At 46.4% G+C, this 23,822-nt stretch overlaps 1 protein-coding gene across 1 annotated transcript in view; it reads left to right on the top strand.

Annotated features, from left to right (window-relative positions):
• Positions 1-23,822, top strand: part of MORC3 (MORC family CW-type zinc finger 3) — a 2,525,474-nt gene that overhangs the window by 1,684,106 nt on the left and 817,546 nt on the right. Inside the window, exon 11 of the mRNA XM_044071548.1 lies at positions 14,432-14,486. Within this exon, the coding sequence (XP_043927483.1) occupies positions 14,432-14,486 (55 nt within the window). The remainder of the gene's footprint in view (positions 1-14,431; positions 14,487-23,822) is intronic.

The raw sequence follows: 23,822 nt of genomic DNA, 5'->3' as shown, positions 1-23,822 counted from the left end.
CTTTTGGAATTATTCTGGCCTTGCACTCTTGCTGTACTTGCATACTACTGCTGTGTGTTTGCTAGAGTCAGGGATTCACCATAAACATCCAGAAATCAGCTCTGACTCCTTCCCAAGATCATATAATCTGATATTGTTAATCCTCATTCATTCCTTATGCATGGGTATCTGTTCTGACCTCGGAACCGAGCCGGCCATTTTCCAAGCTCTCGTCAGCTTCAAACTCTCGAGTTAAACTCTCACCCATAACCCCCCTCTCCCTGTTACCTCAGATTTCATTTGCCGTCTTGCCATTCGATCGTGTCAAGCTGCTTCTCTTGAGCTAAGTACAGTTATTTGTTTAATAGTTTTTCATATTACTTTTCTGTCAGAAAAGTTTCTATTTCATTGTCTCTTACCCTATCGCATCTAGCGTTCATATTTTCTTCAGGTTTTTCTGCTCTTTTCTCTACCTTTTTACCGCGAGGTATTCTCTCTTTACCATCGTTGGAAATCCTTCATTTTTTTTCTCATACCTTCGGGTATTCTTTTGTACCATTGCTGGTACCCTTCTACTAATTTATTTGCTGTCATGGCAGATAAGAAAGGCAGTCCGGGGTTTAAGCTGTGTTCTGATTGTGGACACAAACTTCCTACTTCTGATGCACACTCTTTGTGCGTTTATTGTTTGGGGGCGTCCCACTTGTCTGTGGACCCGCCCTGTACTATCTGTGAAAACTTCTCAAATAGAACTTTGTTGAAAAAGAAAAACAAGCGGTTTCTGAAGGGACTTTTTAAATCTCCCTTTTCAGAGGCTATTTCTGGGTCGGAGGTCTCAACCTCCTCCTAGAGCCCATAAGAAAATATTGGATGTTCCTACCAAGGCTAAATCTTTGCCTTTGTCCCCGGCTGGGGACTCCCGCCAACCAAAACCTAAAAAGGCTAAAGTTTCTGCTCCGGAGCTCACTCGGTCAGCACCAGTGCTTTCGGTGCCTAGACCTTCGGCTCCATTAGTGATCTCTGCTCCGTCTTCTCCTGCAGCTTTCACTATGTCGGCACCGAGGGGCTCCTCGGTTCAGACTATTACCACTGTATCGGCACCGACCGTTCAGTCGGCACAGACCCTCACCACGTCGGTTCCGACATCATCCTTGGAACCAACTCCATTATTGTTGACTCCAGTTTTGTTGGTTCCAGCTTCGGTACCGGCAACCACTTCAGCACCGATCCTTGTGTCTGTGCAGACCATGAGCTCGGCAACAATGACTTCTTCGGTGCAGACACCCGTAGTCAAGTCTCTCTCGGCACTGTTGTCCTCAGTGCGGACTGGTGAGATGGGCACCGAGTTTGCTCTTCTGTGGACAGGCCTGTTTCTCCCACAGTCTCCGTGAGGTCTACTAGAAGCCTTTCCGAACACTATGTGTTGCATCTTGTGGATCAGGTGCTCTTGGCCAGAGGTATACCCCACCCCTCAGGAACTATCCTTCCTTGGGAGGTGATCACCCGTCTCCAAAGACCTCCTCTTCTTCTCCTCCTTCATTGCCTTTGAAGTCCATGGATATAGCACAGTCTCCCCCTTCTGCGGTCCCCTTTATGGATCTCGCTAAGGAACCGCAGATGCCTTCGTGGCAGGAAAGTTTTGCTACGACCCAGGATGTCAGTTGTGACACGCATAGTTTACTGCTCCACAGCCATCCAGGGACTCTGGGTCGGCAGGCTGAGCCACTTAGGGGAGGGGGTGACCCCTGTCCTAGACATTCACTCCTCTTCAGGTGGACCAGCCTTCCAACTGTAGAAGGCTTTCCCTGCTGCTGGCGATACTGGACTGTCTATACCACCACCCTCCTCTAGTACACTGGTTTCACAAGTCTCACCTAGCAGACACCGGGTGCAAGGGCCTCAGGACATATTCCCACAGGAATCCCCTTTTCCGCTGTCTTCTCCAGCTTCTCCTGCTGAGGAGGTCGACCGGAAATGTCTGTGTAAGAGGAAGCACATGGACTGCACAGTGGAGTCCCTCACTGAAGACACAGATTTTGATGAAGGGGAATAATCCCCCTGGTCACAATGAGGTATCCTTTGGTGATATCCTCGAAATCCTGAAACAGAGAGGTGACTGGCAGTCCTCTAATCTGACCTCTGAGGAATCTGTGTTCCTGCAGGCCTTTTGTGCCCGGCCCCCTACCTCCTGGGTTACTCCACCTGCCGATGAGCTTGTCCAGCTTATCATGTAGCGTGCTTGGAAGGCTCCTGACACCATCAAAGCTATTCCCTGGAAGCTAGATAAGATTTTGTCCCCTACTCCTTCGGATCCCCATTGGTCCAAAGGTCTTCCTGTGGATGCTTTGGTGATGGTGGCTGCAACAAAAAAGGATCTGGCAGAAGAAGAAAGCCAGACTGTCCATCCGCATAAGAGTCCCAGGCCCTGAACAGGATAGGGAAGCGCACCTTTGCATCAGTGACCTTTGCTATCAGGTCCCTGAGTTATATGGCACACTTTACCAGGCTTCAAAGGGATCTGATTTTTGAGCTCCCTGAAACCTTGGCTGGTGCCGTGTCTGATGAGGTCCGTGACAAATTGGCCTCTCAGCTGGCCACCATTGAATCAATGTCTAACTCCTCAATGCGACCGATATCTCACTCATCAGAAGGAGCAGCTAGAGCAGCGGGTTCAGCTGCGGTCCTGAGACGACACGCCTGGATGCGCTTGTGCAATTTCACAGAAATCTAAGGCTTCCTTTCTTAACGCTCCCATTGAGGCCTCCTTGTTGTTTGAGCCCAAAGTTAAAAGCACACTGGCCAGATGTGAACAGGACGGTAAGACCCTTTCTGCCATAGGTGTCCGTTATTCTTCCCCTCAACGGGCTTTCTCCCGAAACCAAAAGAGTGGGAAGATATGGTTCAAGAAGTCTCAGGGTCTCAGAGGCAGAAGTGGAAACTCACAGGGAAGACCCTCCTTTTGGGGCAGAGGGGGTCGGCATAACCAGGGTTCCAGGGATTCTTTTCCTGGTCAATCCTACCAGTGCTCCTGAAGAGCGGACCAACTCCTTTCCTCTGGAGGTGGTTGGGGGACATTTCTCTTTGTACCCTTCTGCCTGGCTAACCATCACCACCGATTCTTGGGTACAAAGGATTATAACCAGATGTTATCATATCCCATTCGATCTTTGTCCTGCCCCTTCAAAAAACCTTCCCGACGTTCCAACCAGTCAAAGGGAAGAAGCAGCACTAGAGATAGAAAAGCTGCTAAGAAAGAGAGTCATCCAAATAGTCCCTCCAGACCAGATAGGATCCGGATTCTACTCAAAACTATTTTTGAAGCCAAAGAAAACCGGTGACTGGAGACCAATTTTGGATCTCAGTGTATTGAACAAGTTTGTGAGTACAAAAATTCCGGATGGTCACAATACAGTCTATCCTCCCGCTTTTGGAAAAAGATGATTGGATGTGCTCGATAGATCTTCAAGAATCATACTACCACATAAAAGTGGGCAGGCCATCAAGAAGATTTCTGTGCTTGCGTGCGGGAGCCAGTCACTACCAGTTCAGGGTACTGCCCTTCGGTCTCTGTACAGCCCCCAGAGTGTTCACAAAGTGCATGGCAGTTGTCTCAGCTCACTTGCGACTTCAAGGATTCCAGGTGTTTCCATACCTAGACTGGCTAATTTCTGCCCCCACCAGACATCTAATGGAAGAAGCCCTGGCATACTCTGTCCTCACTGCTCAAAGGCTAGGCATAACCATAAACTGGAAAAAATCCATCACCCCATCTCAGTCGACAGAATTCATAGGGGTTATCTTGGACACAGAACTGCAGAGCTGCTATTCCAGAGCACAGAATTTTAAGGATAAAGCAACAACTGATTCTAATCCTTTCAAGGGGAAATCCATGGCTCACTCGGTTCTACAGCTGTTGGGCTCCATGGCAGCCTCAATCAGCATTGTTGCCCTGGCCATGTTTCACATGCGGCTTCTACAATGGCTACTACTCACCCAATGGTATCCTTTTCAGCATCCTCTTTCAGCCATGATTCGAGTAACCCACAGGTGCAAATGATTTAAATTGGTGGATGACACACAATCTGTCACAATGGTCTCGCCCCTTCTCCCCCCAGCACCCCAAGGCCACAGTGACCACGGGCCCCTCCCTGGTGGGGGGCTATGTCAGGGACAGATAGTCAAAGGCACTTAGTCCAAACTGGAGGCCCATCTGCATATAAATGTTCTAGAGCTGAGGGCGGTGCTTCTGGCATTGCAAACATTCCATCCCCTGCTGCCGTCTGGGACAATTGCGATTCAATCAGACAACATGTCGGAGGTCTGGTACATCAACAAGCAAGGTGGAACCAAATCTTACACCCTTTGTCGAGAGGCCATGAGGATATGGCATTGCACGATGGCTACCAACAGTTTTCTTCTAGCAACGCACATTCCCGGGAGTTCCAATGTGATAGCAGACAGACTCATCAGGTGCGTTCTTCAACCTCACGAGTGGTCCCTGAATCCCTTGATAGCAGCGGAGATCTTCCACCACTGGGGCCATCCTTGCTGCAACCTCTTTGCATCTCCGACCAACTACAAATGCAGCAACTACTTCGCCCTGATTTCCCCTCTGGGACATTCACCCAGGGATGCTCTAGTTCACGATTGGCCCTCTGGTGGTCTTTATGTATTTCCACCCTTTCCCCTCATTTCCCAGTTTCTGAAGAAAGCCCGTCTGTTGAAGAGCAAGGTGATCCTCATAGCACCATATTGGCCTCGACAGATTTGGTTCCCCTTCCTTTGGCCTCGCCTACTAGATTGACCATGGATTCTCCATCCAACCCCGGAGTTGATCTCACATCCACAGAACCTGATTCATCCCAACTTTTACAGCCTGAAGCTCACGGCTTGGCTACTCCAATTCCCTTGATTGCCAGGCAGAATGATCTTTCTTTACAGTACGTGATAGTCTCATTGCATCTCATAAGTCTTCTACTAGAATCACTTATCTGAGCAAGTGGAAAGATTTACCTGTTGTCTGAAAGATGAACAAGTAGACCCCTTTTCAGCACCAGTGTCGATAATACTAGACTATCTGGCCGACCTTTTTCAATCGGGTCTGTCGGCCTCAACCATTAGAATTCATTTGGCTGCAATTTCTAATTTTCATGAGGGTGTCCAAGATTCCTCTCTTATGTCCCACAATTTGTGCAAGACCTTCATAAAAGGTGTAAATCATCTGAAGCCACCTTTTAGAGAACCTATTCAACCATGGGATTTATCATTAGTTCTAGAAGCTCTGACAATGTCACCTTTCTAACCAGCCTCCTCTTGCGACGTCGAGTATTTGTCATGGAAAACCTTGTTTTTGGTCGCCATTACTTCTGCCAGACGTATTTCTGAGCTTCATGCTTTATGTATCAAGAGTCCACACTTGATTTTTCATAGAGATAGTGTCTCAGAACTATTCCATCATTTCTGCCTAAAATGATCTCTGAAATGTCCATTAATCAAGCCATTGAATTGCCAGTTTTCTTTCCCAGTCATTCAGAGGTAAGTATTGCCAACATACCCTAGATATCCACAGGCAAATCAGTTTTTACTTAAACAGGACTAAACCCTTTTGGGGGAGGACATTTCAAGGGGAAATGGTCCAAGGATTTTTGGAATCGGTTAAGGACAAATATTGAGATCCTTATTCTTGAGGTAAGGGCAGTCTTCCTAGCATTGCAGAAGTTCCAAAAGCTCGTGAACAAGGAAGGGATAGCTGTGAAATTGGGCATTATACCTATAGTCTGCTACAGCAACATGCAATAACGAGACATATCTTATTCTCTAGGCAGCGAGGCCGTGAGAGTAATCACATCTATGCAGCAGCAACAAGGTCTATGCTACAAAGTTTTCCAGATGTAAGTTGGAGGTCATGGTTTCCTGCTGCCTGGTTGTGATAGAGGAATTAAGGCCAAGTCTGGCAGATGTGTCTGTGTACATCATGCTGTGCTTGTGCAGTTCCTTCACTTTCGTCACCATCATTTTCCTAAAGGGTTTTGTTGGTTGCTGCCTAGAAGCTATTGATAACTCTTTGATAAGCTCTTTTATAAATAATACTGCAATTAAGTGCTCCATGCCTTTCAACTATATAAAATATACTCCAGCAACAGGTGTAGTTTTGCCTACTTTGTCAGAGAGCTCTGAGTTTAAAACTGCTGTTTGTATTGATTCTTTGATTTTCTACTTTTAAAGTTTGGATAATTCCATTACTTTTTGCGTTTGGTATTAGACTACATTTTGTTTGATCTTTCTTTTACTACAAAGTTTTTGGGTTTTTTCCTCTTTTGAAGTCTTAGCAGTTGTTGGCTAGGGTCAGTTAAACATTCTATGTTATGTAGTCCAATCTCGCTTACATTCTTACCCGTGGGTTTGGAGCCGAATGTCGGCTCCGACTCTGCCATACTTTAGCTCGAAGTCTTTCAATTGGCTGGGCTAAGATGGTATCCCATGCTGCACTGCTCTCTATCCCCAGATCTCATTTGCTGCTCGTGTAGCTCAGACATGGTCTCGTTCTTGGCTGTGGCTAAGTACTTTTTTCTTTATAGCAGAGAAGTTTTTTGCACACAAAAAAAAAAGCTGTTTTCATAACTATTTGTGTGTGTATCTTGAACTGTTTGTGGAAAAGTTGTTTTTCTCTCTAGTGTGTTCTTGTGGTATCCCACTAGCTGTTTCCAACGGGCTAGGCCCGTTTCAGTTAGAGGACCTAGTCTGTTCCCTTGTTTACCTTGTGTGCTAACTTTTTTCCCTTGGGCTAAAACCGTTTAAATTAGAGGAATTAGTCCTCCCTCTTGTACTTGTGTTCTAGGACCATTTTAGTTAGAGGTCTTGGTGGTGAACTGTTTTTGTTCTGTTCCTGCGCTTGTGGCTGATTGACCGTTGGTCTGGTTGTTGGGTTAGTTACTCTGTTTTGTGGTGACTGTGTCTAAAGATACTAAGGAGCATAAGCCCTTGGGCTTTAAGAAGTGCACCAAGTGTAGTTATAAGATGTCTATCACTGATGGAGACACTGTTTGTGTGTACTGTCTGGGAGCGATTCACCTCCAGGAATAGTGTAGTTTTTGTCATGCTTTTAGCCTGCGTGTTCTTCAGGAAAGGAAGAACAAATTGATTTTGAAGGGACTTCTGAAACCCTCCTTGTAGGAGGGTTTGGAGAGTGCTTCTAGCTTTAAGTCTTCTCCATCAAAAGCTAAATCTTCCAAGGCTAAAAAGCGATCCCCGGCTCCATCAGTTACCTCGGAGCCGCCGGAGAAAACAGCCAAGTCCTCAATGACATCCTCGGCTCCATTGTCCTCTAGGCCGCAGGAAGTGCCAATGTCTATGGAACCTGCTTCGGCTCCTATTTTCTTGGATCCTTTTTGGAGCCAGTCGCCTAGCATTAGGCCGGTATCTCCTCGCAAGTCTCCTTCAGAGAGGAGGTTTCGATCTCCTTCCCTATCCTCCAGGACCTTATCAGATGTTGACGTCAATAGAGTGGTGCAGAGACTTCTTCAGTCACCAGTACTGGCTAAATTGTTTTCGGCTCTGAGATGGTCCCTGTGCCTACATCGATACTTCCTCCGAGCGCATCTCAGCTTTCGGAGCCGGAGTGCTCGGCTCCATTTTATGTCCCTAGGTCGGTTCCGACAGCCCCTACTGGCTTATCGGTTCCGACCCGGTCGGTGCTGTCCATGTGGTTCAGGACTCAAGATTCCTCGGTCAGACCCGAGGGAGAGGCTTCGGGACATCTCTCTGCTCCTAGTCTCCCTCTCGGTGCTTCGGCACTTGGAAGCCTGACTCCTGTCTCTGCTTCAGACCTGGTCACTTCTGATCCGAGGTCTTCCATGGCTGGTCGATCTTCGGACCCAGGAGGACCAGCTTTCGAGGCCATGTGGAGCGTGCTGGCCAGGTCGTCAGTGGCATCATGCGGTTCGTTCAGTCTGTCCCCTACAGCACCGGTGCAGATCTTTGATAGCCCTCTATCTCTTGACAGAGGAGCCCCAAGGCCTCAGGGTACCCCCACGAGTGTTCCCCATATTTCTGAGGGCCCCTCAGAGTTTTTGCCTGAGGAGCCACCCAGAAAGAGAACGTGCAAGAGGAAACACATAGATTCCCAAGATGAGTCTCTCACATCAGACACCGACCTCGAGGAATCAGAGGGGTCCCCTAAGTCATCCTCTGAGGATGTTTCTTTCTCGGACATCCTAGAGATTTTGAAGCAAAGAGGTGACTGACCATTTAGAGCCCCCTCTGAAGAGGTGTCTGTGTTCCTGAAGGCCTTTGGTGCGCAGCCCTCCGCCTCCTGGGTGTCTCCACCCTTCGATGAGCTTCTGGATCTGGTTTGTCGAAGGGTGTGGGAAACCCCTGACTCTGTGGAACCAGTTCCCAGGAGACCCAATAAATTTTTGTCTGCCCTTTCTGATAAGGAATTTCTATCCAAGGGAATCCCTGTGGATGCCACATGGTGGTGGCAGTGGCCACCAAGAAGGAATTGGCTGAGACTTGTTCCACCATCCATCCCCCTAACAAGGAGTCTAGGACTATGAATCGGTATGGGAAGCTTACATTTTCTTCTGCATCCTTTACTTTGTGGTCACTGAATTACTTATCACACTTTACATGGCTCCAGAGAGATCTCCTAAAGGAGCTTGGAGATACTCTTAACAGGTAACGTTTCTGAGGCGGTGGCTCAGAAAGTCAATGCTCAGACGTCTACCCTCAATTCTATTGTGAACTCCTCCATGAGGCTGATCTCTCACGCAGCCGAGGGAGCGGGTAGGGCAGCAAGTTCAGGAGTCACTCTTCAGACACGTGCCTGGATGTGTCTTCGTCATTTCATGGAGGCCTTCAAGTCTACATTTACCGACGCCCCGTTTGATGGTTCCTCTTTGTTTGGAACCAAGGTGAAATACACTCATTAGGTGCGAGCAAGAGGGGAAAACTCTGTCTGCCATAGGAGTCCGTTTTTCCCTTCCCTCTAGGCCTTATCCCAAGGCCCAGAGAGGTGGGAAGATGTGGTTCAAGAAATCAGCGTTTTTTCTCGATGCACAAGGTGAGTCCCCCTCCAAAGGCAGGGGAGGGGGTGGTAATGCAGGTAGATGCTGACCTAGGGGCAGAGGAGGCCCTCGTAACTCGGGAGACCACAATTCCTTTTGTGGTTCTCCCTACCCGCCGCTCCTGATGGGAGACCCGACTGTGTGTTGCCGGAGCCAGTCGGGGGACGCATCTCACTATACCCAGAGGCCTGGCAAGGTATCACCCAGGCCCAGTGAGTTCTACGAATAATTTCCGGAGGATATATCATTCCCTTCTCATCAACTCCCCCTCCAATCAAGAAAATCCCAGATGTTCCACCCAGTCAAAGGGATTCCACAGCTTCAGAGGTTTCAAAGCTGTTAGAAAAATGAGCCATCCAACATGTCCCCTCAGACCAGATCGGATTAGGGACTTACTCCAGATTCTTTTTGGTGCCGATAAGGACGGGGACCTGAGACCCATTTTGGATTTCAGCCGATTGAACACCCATGTGCAAAATTCCAAGTTCCGAATGGTCACCTTGCAATCTATTCTCCGATTGTTGGGAAAAGTGTGGATGTGCTCCATCGACCTCAAGGATGCTTACTACCACATAAAGATGCACAGGGCATCCAGAAGTCACCTATGCATCCAGCTGGGAGCCAGTCACTTTCTGTTTCGAGCCCTACACTTTGGTCTCACCACAACCCCCAGGGTGTTTACCAAATGCATGACAATGGTGACTGCTCACTTGAGACATCAGGGATTCCAAGTGTTTCCATACCTGGACGACTAGCTCCTTACTGCCACCACCAGGCATCTGCTACTTCAGACCAGAGATGCTACTATCAACCTATGTCAAGCAGTTGGGCATCACCTTGAACTGGGAAAAATCTGCCTTGTTGCCCTCGCAGCGTGTCACCTTTATAGGTGCCGAATTAGACACCGTGCTCATGCGGGCGTTTCTACCACAGGAAAGAATCAGAGTCTTACAACAACAGATTTACGTCTTGCTCCCTCTGAGAAAGGTGAAGGCAAGATTGGTCCTCCAATTGTTGGGGACGATGGCTGCTACGATTGTTAGTTCCCCTGGCAATGTTACATATGAGGCTCCTTCAGTGGCTATTCTTTGCCCAGTGGTCTCTTCAACGTCTTCCACTTTCTCAGCCTATTTTACTCACAGACAGGTGCAAACAGGATCTCAGTTGGTGGCTTCACACTGACAACTTCAATGCATGAAAACTCTTTGTTCCTTCGCCTCCGGTTGCCACGGTGACCACGGATGCCTCCCAGATGGGGTGGGGGGGGGGGCATTATCTAGGCAGGACAGTCCAAGGCACATGGCAAGAGCACAAAATGCATCTGCATATCAATGTCCTGGAGATGAGAGCAGTGCTACCCAATAACTATAAACCCGATTTGTACCACGTCTCATAGATCACAAAAAAGGATCCGCAGCCACGGTTGTGCACTTTCCAACTGTCTTTGTAGCCAGCCTGATGGAAATGGGCATCTTAAGACATTGTAGCAGTTGTCCCATGTTTACTGATAACTATCATATTCTTGAGCAGCCTGCCACAGTGTGCAAGAGATGTAATTCACTGTCTTTGCAGGCAAAGCTATCATACAGACACTGATATCGCCGTACAAGTTGTAAAAACACACACACTCTACACCTACTATGAGTCAGACATGTCAACTCACGTATGCTGAGGCTCTTAAATGCAGTTTACCCAGACCTCAAAGGCCTGCCATACATTGCCTTCAGCAACTTCCTGAACACTCTGCAAAGACAGCACTCCAACGAACACACAACCACATCTCGCAGTGTCTCGATCTCTAAGCCCTTAAGGCAAAATGCAACACATCCCAATATAGTGGTCATTGGAAACTCTATTGGCAAGCATAATGATGCCCCCCTAAACCAGGCTGAGCAAGGAGACAGTCCTAGTCAGTTGCCTGTCAGGGGCAAGGATCTGTTAGATAGCGATTGTACTCAGGACATTGAACTACAAATACCAGTGTGATTCTGTCTTAGTTGATGTAGGTGTTATTGACCTAAGACTTTTCTGCCTGGACTCTATGAAGAGAGACATGATAGAAAGTTCAGACCGTGTCCTAGGCAGGAGTAAGCCTAGCACTGATCAGCATTTTACCTTCTCCAAGGATGATATCACAATATAAACGCAAGATGATTGACTTTAACAACTGGCTTAGTTACTGGTATCATTCTAAGAGGGTCCAATATTTGTCAGATTGGGAGGACATGATGAACAGACTATACTGCTTTGTCAGGGATGGTCTGCACCAGTCCCCACTAGGCTTTTGGATATTGGTCAAAACATTATCCACCCTGTAGTGCCTTTTTTAGGCAATGCCAATATGATAAACCTAACATAGTCGTCATTACACAAGATAAACTGAATGTGTTACATGCTGACTTCTAAGCATCTCCAGAAGAAGCTCCACACCCTGAAAACACACTTCACACTGGATAGTGTTGACATCTGTTTGGTTACCGAGATGTGGTTTAAAGTTGTGGAAGGTGCCCTTGCATTACAAGGTTACAATGGTCAGTCAGTGACATACTTGAATTAATCCTTGTCCAGCTAACCTTAGATAAAGTCCAGTGCTGTATCCGTGTTAGCTATAGGTCCCAGCCAGTGACCCAGGATAACCATATGTACTTGAATGTACTGGAATCGCTCACAATTCAGCCGAACACTACATTCATGGGTTATTTCAAATATCCTACCATAAACTGGGATACATAACACAAGTACTAACTTGCAGGCACAGGGCAAACACCCTGGAGCAGCTAGTCTGCACATCTACTAGAGGTGCTAAAATCCTGGATCTGCTCACAAACAAGGGAATGTTGCACTCCTCCCTTGCGTAATGTCCTCACTGATCAGATCACAAAGTGGTAACCTTTGCAGTAAGTATAAATTCTGAACTCCCAGCAAACCCCAGACCCTTTAAGAACTTTTCCAAAGCTAGCTACTGCATATTAAGTGAAGGCATAGCTAAATTCCAAGCCCCAAACCCAGAGAACATGGTGGCCTATGCCAGAATATTTATGGAAACGCTGTACGAGCATATGAATAACTGCACAGAAACAGCAGTACTAAGCAAAAATATAGTTAGGACAAACTCCAGAAACAAGCCCCCTTGGTAACCTCCCCTCCATATAAATAGATTGCACAGCAAAAGAAAGAAAATCCTGCCCCAAAATAGGAAGCTCTGTGCCCAGAAGACAAAAAAAAAACCTCCCTCATCAGCCTCAGCAAGCAATTCTGTAGACTAATCAAGTGCATCGAAGCCATCTTCGAGACAAAAGTTACCTCCCAGTTTAAGGATAACCGTAAGGAATATTTCAGTTATGTACACAATCTTAAAAGGGAACACCTAACAGTGTGCTAAACTAATAGTAAATGGAACTTCCTATACTGATCTGGGGGATATAGCAGATTTGCTGGCCAATAGATTTCATTCCATTTACACCCTCAGTCCCCCCCCCCCCCCCCCCAGGAAGGACCCTCTACCATTTCTCTGCCAACTGTCACTAAAGAACAGGTCCTCACTGCACTCTCCGGAGCTAAAAACACTGCATCAATGGGTTTTGATATCACAGGATACAAAAGCATGAAACATGTCTTTTCAGGCTCACTAGAATCTCTCTTCAACCTCCAGACAGGCTTCATCCCTAGCGAATGGAAGACTGCACCTGTCATCCACACAGTGGTGAACCATCAGCAAACTTGGGGAACCACAGACATGTGCAAGTCTTGTATGCAGGGCCATGGAAAAAATTATCGTGGGCCTGATAAATAAAAATATAGGAAATCTTGAAACAGTAAATCCATCCCAGTTTGGTTTCATGAAGGGCAGGTCATGCCTACTAAACTTGGTGGACTTCTTCAAGAAGATCATTAGAGCCATGAAGAAGGGCATAATGGTACTTATTGCCTACCTTGACTAAGGGTAAGGCATTTGGCACAATACCTCACATTGGTAAAACCCACAAGTTTAAGTATAAATCCCTATTTTACCCAAAGGATAGCTAAATGACTCCCAGATAAGACACATGAAGTTAGGGTGGGGGGAATCCACCACTACTAAGAGGCCTGTTACTGGAATATACTTCTGAAGTCAAGCCAAATATTGAGGGCCATTGGCTGTCCAGATTTGCTGATTGCAAGCTGGGTGCAGTTATTGAATCCCCCAAAGATGATATCCTTCAGAAGGGTCTGACCCAAATAACTGGTGCCAGAAACATGGCCTAAAACTCGATGCAGAAATTCATAATTATACCATTTGGGAAGATGACCACCTTTGCAAATTACAGCATTGATAACACTCCCATAAGAGTAGATCCATTGGTAAGGGAGTTGAGAACTCAGGGTGTGACAGTAACCTGAACTTTGATCACCATGTGTCCATGGTCGTGAGAAAACCCTTCTACGTGACACAACTTATAAGGAAGGGCATGGCATCCGGATCTAACGTGGCTTTAGTCTAACTGTGCGCAGCCCTCATTAGACCAGTAATTGAGTTACACTGCACCCTTCAGCTTGTACCTGACCAGGCGTTTGCAACAGCTGCAATGGCCACAGATGTTCTTCACTAAAAGAATACAGGGTAAAGCTCTGTCCCCCATGTACTCTCTTCTCTCCTACAGACTACTGAGGGATGAGCTATACCTAACATACAAGGCATTCTCTGATCCATCCCTGATGAATCTGCTACACATTTGCAAAACAAACAGCACTAGAATTACCCAATCTAGGATCTAAACCTCATTTGTGACCAAAAAAAACAATTGGAGGGGCAGGATTGTCTTTCAGGGATTACCCCTTCTCTGGAACAGACTCCCCATTCATGTGAAGCAAAGCTCTTCCCTAAGCACGTTCAGATGCAGTTTGGACCAATGGATAGGAAATCAGAAATTCACCCCTAGCTTATTGCCTGTGGCCCTTATGGGCAGGAGGAGTTTGTAGATGCCCCAAGGCACAGGCATATACCAAAGCCATTCTAGCCTGTGGGCATTGATAATTGGGAAAATTGAGGTTTGAATGGCTAGACTTAAAAACGCTGTAGGGCCATCATCTCCTGTGATCCTATGGTTGACCTTCTCTTCACACTGGCAATGAAAGCTAACAGTTGTGTGTGTTGGGATCACCACTGATGATGCAAGGCTACCACAATGCTGGAAAAATGTTTTCTCTGACCAAGAACAAAGACGAGCATAGACCTAATTACTAATTATTGCTGGAGCTTTTTTTTTTTTTTTTTTTTTTTTTTTTTTTTTTTTTTTTTTTAATACAGATGTACAAATTTGTTAATGGTGTGTACCTGTTTTTATTCTATATATTTGTGAAACAAGATTTTAGATTGCAGAATATCTAATTATTATTTTCTATTTAAGTGAACAGAAAGACAGAGAAAAAAAGATGAAAGCAATGGAGCAAGAAAGAAAACAGGTAAGATATATATCCATATTTTAATTCCTTTCAGTAAGAAGCAGTTGAATGTGATCTTCAAAAGTTCTGAGTGGCAATATAAGGTGGTATATTAGTAGCATTGTAGTTGTGGCCCGTGTTTTACTGACATGAGGTCCTTTTAATTACTGTTGTGAAAATGTTTATTCATTAAAGTGGGTATACCATCTGTTCAAAACTGACTGTCTTAAGAGGGGAACAGGCAAGCTGGTTTGTTTTATTGACTTATTCAGTCACAGAGTATGGGAATAGGTAGTGAAGGAATGTAACCAGTCACTTTATGGTGAACCTCATTATCACCTTGTAGTTTTAAGCTGCATGCTGTGCATATAGGTTCATAGGTTGGTACTAGGCTATCAGCCCTAGGGTCTATACAAGCCTAGCCATAACAATTCCCTGGCTATTTCTTCACTGAATATTTATTTCCCTGGTCCCCTGTCTAGCAGGGTGACTGACGTGATCCCCGGGGTGAATTTCCTATCTTCCATCCAGTCATCAAGGTTCCTTTTGAAAAGGGCCAAAGAGGCGCTCAGCTTGACATGTATAGGCAGTCTATTCCAGAGTATGGGAAGTCTTTGGGTCAGGAACCTATCCCTCCAGCATGTTTTATTCATTGTGATGACCAGGTTTAGATCCCTGGAGCGTGTGGCTCTGAAGGAATGGGATTTTTTTTTTTTTAAGTGCAGCATGTCCAACAACTCTGGGTTTGACATGGCCTTGCATGTTAAGCAGAGATTGGCTCTGAGTAGGCGATATGCGACAGAGTATAGCTGGAGTTTTTTTTAGACTGTCAGCATAGGGCATCTGCTTTAGGCCTGTGATTCTTTTAGTGAGGTAGTTTTGTGACTTTTCCAGTTGTTGCAGATGTCATGTGAGGTGCATACCAAATGGGGCATTGTACTCTATAATGGGTCTAATGAGGGGATGAGTACAGTGGGACAATGACCTCCTTTTTTCCGGATGAAAAGCCCTTAGTGATGAGGTGTGCCACATAGGATTTCCTGACTGTTGTGGCGATGTGGTTATCGAAGGTGAGACCACTGACTACCTGTGTCCCTAAGTCCCTTATCACACTTCCGGCATTTAGTGTACTGCCATTTATGTGGTAATTCATGGGTACATGTTTTTCCCAAAGGGGATAACTATACATTTCTTGGCATTAAGCTTGAGCCCATGGCTCTGGCACCAAGCATCTGTTTCTGTAAGGCCCTTTTGTAGAATATCCACACCATTTGGGGATTCAATAATGGCTCCCAGTTTGCAGTCATGCAGACTTTGTTAGCCGGGGTCCCTTAGTGCTGGCTTGTACTTCAGAGAAGTAGATGCCAAACAAGAGCAGTCCCAGGACTGAACCCTGAGGTATTCCACTTGTCACTTGTCTGGAGCTGGATTTTGAGTCAGCTACTTTTACATTGTGGGTTCTGTCAGTAAGCCATTTGACAACCCATCGAGTGACATAGGGATTAATTCCCAGCTTAGAAAGTTTATCTATGATTCCAAAGTGGGGGATGGTGTTGAAGGCCTTGGCGAGGTCCAGATAGGCTGTGTGGACCACCTTACCCTTGTCCATGGCTCTGGAGACTGATTCGAAGAAGTCAGTCAGGTTGAGGAGACAAGATCATCCCGTTACGAAACCAAACTGGGTGGGGTCCATTGTTTGAAGGATGCCAATGTCTTTGTTTATAAGTTGCATGACAATACGTTCTATGGCTTTGCAGATCAGACTCGTCAGACTGATGGTATGACAGATGTTCGTCGTGCATACAGCTGCAGTCATAACAGATGGGTTATCCTGCCGTCAGGCGGGTCCTCGGTCGGCCGAATTCCAAAGTCTAGGTCCGGCGTCGGTTGTCGTCACTTCTTCCGTGACGTCAGTGCGGCAGGGGTATAAAAGAGGCAGCCGACGCCATTTGCTTCAGTCTTTCTTGCCACGCGGTGCCCGAAGCAGAAGCAGTTCACAAGTGCCGGTCGGCCAGCTACTGAGATTTACGAAAGTATTTCAGCCGAAGTCTTCTTGAAAGCTAAGTACCCCGTTGGGGAAACTTCTTACCTCAGACCGATGTCAGACAAAGTTAATAATTGTATTTCATGTGGGAAGCAAATACCGCATAAGGATTTCCACTCTTACTGTATACCTTGCTTAGGCCCAGACCACGGCGTTCGCCTGCCGTTTTGTGCTAGATTCAACAAACGCACTATTAAGCGTCGGAGTTCGCCTTCACTTTTTTGGCAAAAAATTTAATTATATTATGTCGTCGGATACTCCGACTCCAGTTTTGAGCAAAAAACGCAAAGATAAGGACCGACATATGAGGTCTGCACCACCTACTGATACCATGCTAAGGCCGACTACTGGTTCTCCGGTACTCAGTGAGGCGCCTACGCAGCCCCTGAGTACCGATGACAATGCATTACTGGTGTCTTCAGTTCCCGAGGTCGCAGGCTCCTCGGCCCCCATTCCTACTACAGATACCGATGCCACTCCTGGCGGGGAAACTCAGAATTTAGACAGGCCTGCCATTTCTCAAGGGGTCTTCAGGCCTTCCTCCTTCTCCATTAAAGCCTTCACTAAATCTAAAACAGCCATGAAAACCAAAAAACAAGTTCCTCAGACACCCACTCAAGGCACCATGCCTAAAAAGCAGATGCTTAAAATGGCTGAGGATTTGATTACTCTTATCAGGGGTTCTCAACCCCCCCCCCCTGACAAAAGGCCTAGATTAGAGGAAGACTGTCCTTCCTCAGATCAAGCTTCTATTACCTCAGAACTTTCTGAGGACCAGGATATGGCCTATTCTCCATTCGAAGACTCTACTCTGATGCAGAGGAGTCTATTCCCTCGGTCCCCCCCCCCCCCCCGAGGACTTATCTTTTGGGGAAACCCTGCATACATTAAGGGAACACTTTCACTAGGAAGGCCAAGATTACTCAGATTCCAAGAAAAGGCTCAGGGAATTTCTTCTGCTCCCCCAGCATAGGCCTCTGGCTATCCCTCCTGTTTTAGATATATTGGATGATGTGTACACAGAAGCCAGCCTTAATCCTGATTCTTTGCCTCCAGCTCCTGTTAAACCAGACAGGTATTACCCGGTTCCTGATTCTCACCAGTTCCTATATAAAAGCCATACTGCTGACCCAGAAACTATTTCACAGTGTCCCAAGGGAATTAAGGCCTCTACTGCTAAACACCCATTACCTTCAGAGAGAGAGATTCCAGATCTTTAGAAAGGTGGGGGGAAAAGGTGTACACCTCGGCCACTTTAACCATGTGGGCATTAAACTGTCAGTTCCATATGTTAAAAGTACCAGCAGTTTTTGATATCTCAGCTGAAAAGCAAAATGACACAACCAGAGCAACCAGATTTAAAAGTGTTGCAGGATTTGTTGCATGGTGCAGAGCAAGTGGGTAAACATACCTTGCAGTGTGGTTTTGATGCTTTAGAGGCCTCATGTAGAGCTGCTGTTACGGGGTCTGATGTTCATCGTGCATACAGCTGCAGTCATAACAGATGGGTTCTCCTGCCATCAGGCGGGTCCTCGGTCGGCCGAATTCCAAAGTCTAGGTCCGGCGTCGGTTGTCGTCGCTTCTTCCCTGACGTCAGTGCGACAGGGGTATAAAAGAACCAGCCAGCGCCATTTTATTCAGTCTTTCTTGCCGCCCGGTGCCCGAAGCAGAAGCATTTCGCAAGTGCCAGTCGGCCAGCTCCTGAGATTATGAAAATTTTGCAACCGAAGTCTTCTTGAAAGCTAAGTACCCGCTAGAAACTTTTCTTGCCTCAGACCGATGTCAGACAAAGTTAATAATTGTATTTCATGTGGGAAGCAAATACCGCATAAGGATTTTCATTCCCTCTACATTCCTTGCTTAGGCCCAGACCACGACGTTTCGGCCTGTCGTTTTTGTGCTACATTCAACAGACGCACCATTAAGCGTCGGGCGGAGTTCGCCCAACATTATTTTGGCAAAAAATTTAATTACATTATGTCGTTGGATACTCCGACTACAGTTATGAGTAAAAGACGCAAAGATGAGGACCGACATACGAGGTCCGCGGCTTCTACCGATACCACGCCAAAGCCGACTACAGGTGGTCCGGTTCTCAGTGAGGCGCCTACGCAGCCCTCGACTACTGACGACACTTCATTGGCAGTGTCTACTGTACCTGAGGTCGCAGGCTCCTCGGCCCACACCCCGACTACCGATACCGAAGCCACTCTAGGTGGTGAAACTCAGAGTTTAGACAGGTCTGCCACCTCTCAAGGTGTCTTCAGGCCTTCCTCTTCTTTTTCCATCAAGGCTTTCACTAAGTCTAAAGCAGCCATGCATTCTAAGAGACAAGCTCCACAGGGCCCTTCTCCAGGCCCCATGCCTAAAAAGCAGATGCTCAAAATGGCTGAGGATTTGATTACTCTTATCAGGGGTTCTCAACCCCCCCGGACAAAAGGCCCAGAGTGGAGGAAGAATCCCCCTCCTCAGACCAGGCCTCCATTATTTCAGAGCACTCTGATGAACAGGAACATTCATACTCCCCTTTTGAAGATTCTGATGCAGAGGAGTCCATTCCCTCTATCTCCCCCCCTGAGGATTACTCTTTTAGGGAAACCTTGCATACCTTGAGGGAACACTTCCACTGGGAAGGCCAAGAGTACTCAGACTCCAAGAAAAGGCTTAGGGATTTTCTCTTGCTCTATCAGCACAGGCCTCTGGCTATACCATGTCTTAGACATTCTAGATGTGTATTCGGAGGCCTGCCTTAACCCAGACTCTTTACCTCCAGCCCCAGTCAAGCCTGACAGGTACTACCGGGTTCCTGACTCACACCAATTCTTATACAAAAGCCATGCGGCTGACCCAGAAACTATCTCACAGGGCCCCAAGGGAATTAAGGCCCCCACTGCTAAAAATCCATTACCTTCAGAGAGAGATTCCAGAGCTTTAGAAAGGTGGGGGAAAAAGGTATACACCTCGGCCACCTTAACAACGAGGGCATTAAACTGCCAGTTCCATATGTTAAAGTACCAACAGTTTGTTATCACAGTTGAGAAGCAAAATATCACAACCTGAACAACCAGACTTGAAGGAGTTGCAGGATTTGAAGCATAGTGCAGAACAAGTGGGTAAACATACCTTGCAATGTGGTTTTGATGCTCTAGAGGCCTCATGTAGAGCTGCTGTTACAGGATCAGTCATACGTAGACATGCCTGGCTCAAGGAACAAACCTTACCCAGATCATGTCAAAGCTAAATTACTAGATGCCCCTCTACAAAAAGATGCATTATTTGGTGTTAAAGCTGAGGAGGTATTAAAGAAAATGGAGGAAAAGGCTAAATCAATGCAAACAGTAAAAGAATTCCTACAGGTACAACCCCCACGTTTCAGTAGAAATTGGCCTTCCAAAAATTGGTCCTTTCCAGCCACGGACAGACCCCAAAGAGGTAGATACAGGCGCCCGAGGGGCAGAGGGGCAATCTCAAGGATCGTTTAGAGACAGACAATGGCAAACTCCTACACAGAGGTGGTGAGGATAGTTCACAGCCATTCAGAAAGCAAACCCAATGACTTTCCCCTTTGCATGCCAAGCAAGGCTCAAATGGCAGCACCTTTAGGCGGAAAACTGGCATTATTTTCGAAAAATTGGCATATTGTCACAAAAGACAAATGGATCCTGGACATTATAAACAGAGGCTACAGATTCCATTTTCACACCCTTCCAAAAATGAGAGGCATGCCAAACCTGCCACACAATCAAAGGGCAGAGGCACAAAGACAAATTTCAGATTTCATGGACATGAAAGCTATTCAAGAGGTACCTACACAAGAACAAGGTGAAGGTTTTTATTCCAGACTATTCCTGGTACCAAGGAAGGGAAAAGATTGGAGACCTATTTTGGACCTCTCCATCCTAAACACATTTTTACTCGTGCCAAAATTCATGATGCTCACATTACAGCAGCTTCTTCCCATGCTGGGCAAGGAGTCTTGGCTGGTAACATTGGACATCAAGGAGGCATACTTGCATGTCCCAATCAGACAAGATTGCAGAAGATACCTCAGATTTCTTGCAGGTTCAACCCATTATCAATTCTCTGCATTGCCCTTTGGCTTATCTACTGCGCCCAGAGTATTCACGAAATGCCTGGCATCAGTAATTGCCTACTGCAGACTTCAAGGAATACAAATATACCCATATTTGGATGACTGCCTGATCCAAGCGGACAGCAAGCACATACTTCTGAAACATCTGGCTTTTGTAATAATGTTGTTGAATTCTCTGGGATACACAGCCAACAAAAAGAAATCCAGGCTAATAACCTCTCAAACAATAATTTTCCTGGGTGCCAACTTGGACACAAACACCCAGATGGCCTACCTCACGCCAGAGAAACAGGGGCAACTAACTCAATATTTCAGAAAACTAGCAAATTTCACCAGGCTGACTGCAAGGAAAATCCTGCAGGCTCTGGGATTCATGGCATCTTGCATCCTACTAATCCCATGTGCAAAGCTGCATATGAGGAAACTTCAATGATACCTGAAAAACCTATGGTCTCAACACAGCCACAGTTTGGAAACAATAATACTACTGATTCCATGTCTTCAAAAGGAATTTCTGTGGTGGGCTCAAGCATGCCAAAGAAACGCAGGTCTCCCATTCTGCAAGCCTCAAGCAAATCAAGTCATCACAACAGACGCCTCGGATTACGCCTGGGGGGCGCACATGACAGATCGGTGCATTCAGGGCAAATGGTCCCAAAAAGAAAAGCACCTACACATCAATCAAACGGAAATGCTAGCAGTAATAAATGCTATTATAGCTTTCAAAGACCTTCTGCATCCAGGCCAGCTATTGATAAGGACAGACAACACCACAGTAATGTGGTACATAAACAAACAGGGAGGAACCCATTCATACCCCCTATGCAGGCTGGCCATGTCACTTTTGTAATTCCAGAGCCATGTTCCAATCGAACTTCAAGCACAGTACTTGCCCGGCAAGGAAAACACGCTGGCAGACAACCTAAGCAGAAATATAACAGATCCACACGAATGGAAGTTGCATCCTCAAGTTTTTACAGAGATAATTCAAGCATGGGGAAGGCCAGACACAGATCTCTTTGCCTTCCACAAAAATCACCAATTGACAAAATTCTGCTCAAGGACTTTTCATCCACAGGCCTGGAGAGTGGACGCTCTCTCTTTCAGTTGGACAACAATGACAGTTTATGCCTTTCCACCTCTTCCTCTGCTGCCCAAAGTTCTATTAAAAACCAGAGCAGACAGACCAAAGATGATTCTCATTGCTCCAGACTGGCCAAGACAGCACTGGTACCCACTCCTGAGGAGCCTGACGCATTCCTCACCATGGACCCTACCTCAAATGCCTCTTCTGACTCAGCACAGCTTCAAAACTATTCACAGTCAGCTGAAAACACTCAGTCTGGCCGCATGGAAGATTCCCTAACTTCACAACAGACCCTACTCTCCAAGGAGGTGCAAGATGTCATTTTGGAGGCCAGGAGGCCTTCTACTCGAAAAGCTTACTCCGCAAAATGGAAACGGTTTTGTGCCTGGAATGAGAAAAAGGGCCAGAATCCCAGAATACTGAATTTACCTCAAATATTGCAGTATCTAGCTGAGCTGCTAGGCAGTGGACTTTCATTCTCCTCCATCAAAATCCATGCCTTAGCCATTTCTGCAGAATACAACACTGATCCTCCTTTATTCTCTCACCCCCTCTTAGGACAATTCCTCAGAGGAGCTAAGAATATAAAACCCCCAAGAAAACAACCAATACCTGCTTGGGACCTCAATTTCATTCTAAAAAAGCTGACCTTGCCTCCTTTTGAGCAAGCTGCCTCAACAGATTTGCAATATTTGTCCTGGAAAACAGCCTTCCTTCTGGCTATCACCTCAGCTCGCAGGGTATCGGAACTACAAGCCCTCACGGCTGTGCAGCCTTTCATCATTTTCCATCAGGACAGAGTTTCCTTACAAACCAATCCGTCCTTTATGCCAAAGGTGGTATCCAGGGTAGCTTTGAATCAGGCTATCCACTTACCTACTTTTTACCCTAATCCTCAAAACAAAGGGGAGAGACTACTACATTCCTTCGACATACACAGACAGCTGCGTTATTTGGACAGAACAAAGCTTTTCAGAAAATCAGAACAACTCTTTGTGTCCTATGCTACAGGAGCTCAAGGGAAGCCAATTTCCAAACAGACAATCTCAAAATGGATAGCCCACTGCATACGCTTTTGTTACTCTTTTCATGGTAAAACTGTACCTGCAGGCATCAGATCTCACTCCACAAGGGCCACAGCTACCTCTGCAGCTTTCCTCAGAGGGGTACCTACCAAAGATATTTTGGAAGCAGCCACTTGGAGTTCTGTGCATACCTTCTCCAAGCACTACCACCTACCATTATACTCCAAAAGTAGAGCAGGCTTTGCCACTGCAGTCTTGCAGGGCATCCTGGCTCCTCCTAGTTCCACCTAGTGCCTACCACCCCTTTTTTAGCTTTGGGATTCTTCCCATCTGTTATGACTGCAGCTGTATGCACGATGAACATATTACCTACCATAAATGTAGATGTTCGAGTGCTAATACAGCTGCAGTCCAGGTTTCCCTCCCTCCTTCCCCTCTTGGGACAGGCCTATTGGCTAACACCTCCTCATACATCCTGATTAGGGTATTCATTTATGGTGTATTTGCTTGCAACTACTGTTTTTTGATTCTATTGCATTGCATTATTACATACATTTATGTATTGCCTTCCTTCTGGGGGCACCTGACATCTGGGGCAAGAAAAACTGAAGAAAATGGCGTCGGCTGGATCTTTTATACCCCTGTCACACTGACGTCAGGGAAGAAGCGACGACAACCGACGCCGGACCTAGACTTTGGAATTCGGCCGACCGAGGACCCGCCTGACGGCAGGAGAACCCATCTGTTATGACTGCAGCTGTATTAGCACTCTAACATCTACATTTATTCTAGGTACAAAACTGTACTTTATACGTAGGCATGCTTGGCTCAAAGAGCAAACCTTACCAGATCATGTCAAAGCTAAATTATTAGATGCACCTCTTCAAAAAGATGTATTGTTTGGTGTTAAGGCAGAGGAGGTGCTAAAGAAAATGGAGGAAAAAGCGAAATCAATGCAAACAGTGAAAGATTTCCTGCAGGTACAGCCTCCACGTTTCAGCAGAATCTGGCCTTCAAAAAATTGGTCCTTTCCAGCCACGGACAGACCTCAAAGGGTCAGATACAGGCGTCCAAGGGGTAGAGGGCAACCTCAAGGATCTTTCAGAGC

This window comes from Protopterus annectens, chromosome 5.part0, assembly GCF_019279795.1.
Source record: "Protopterus annectens isolate FY-2018-M chromosome 5.part0, PAN1.0, whole genome shotgun sequence".
Taxonomy (NCBI): domain Eukaryota; kingdom Metazoa; phylum Chordata; order Ceratodontiformes; family Protopteridae; genus Protopterus; species Protopterus annectens.
This window is presented reverse-complemented; position numbering and strand designations above follow the sequence as displayed.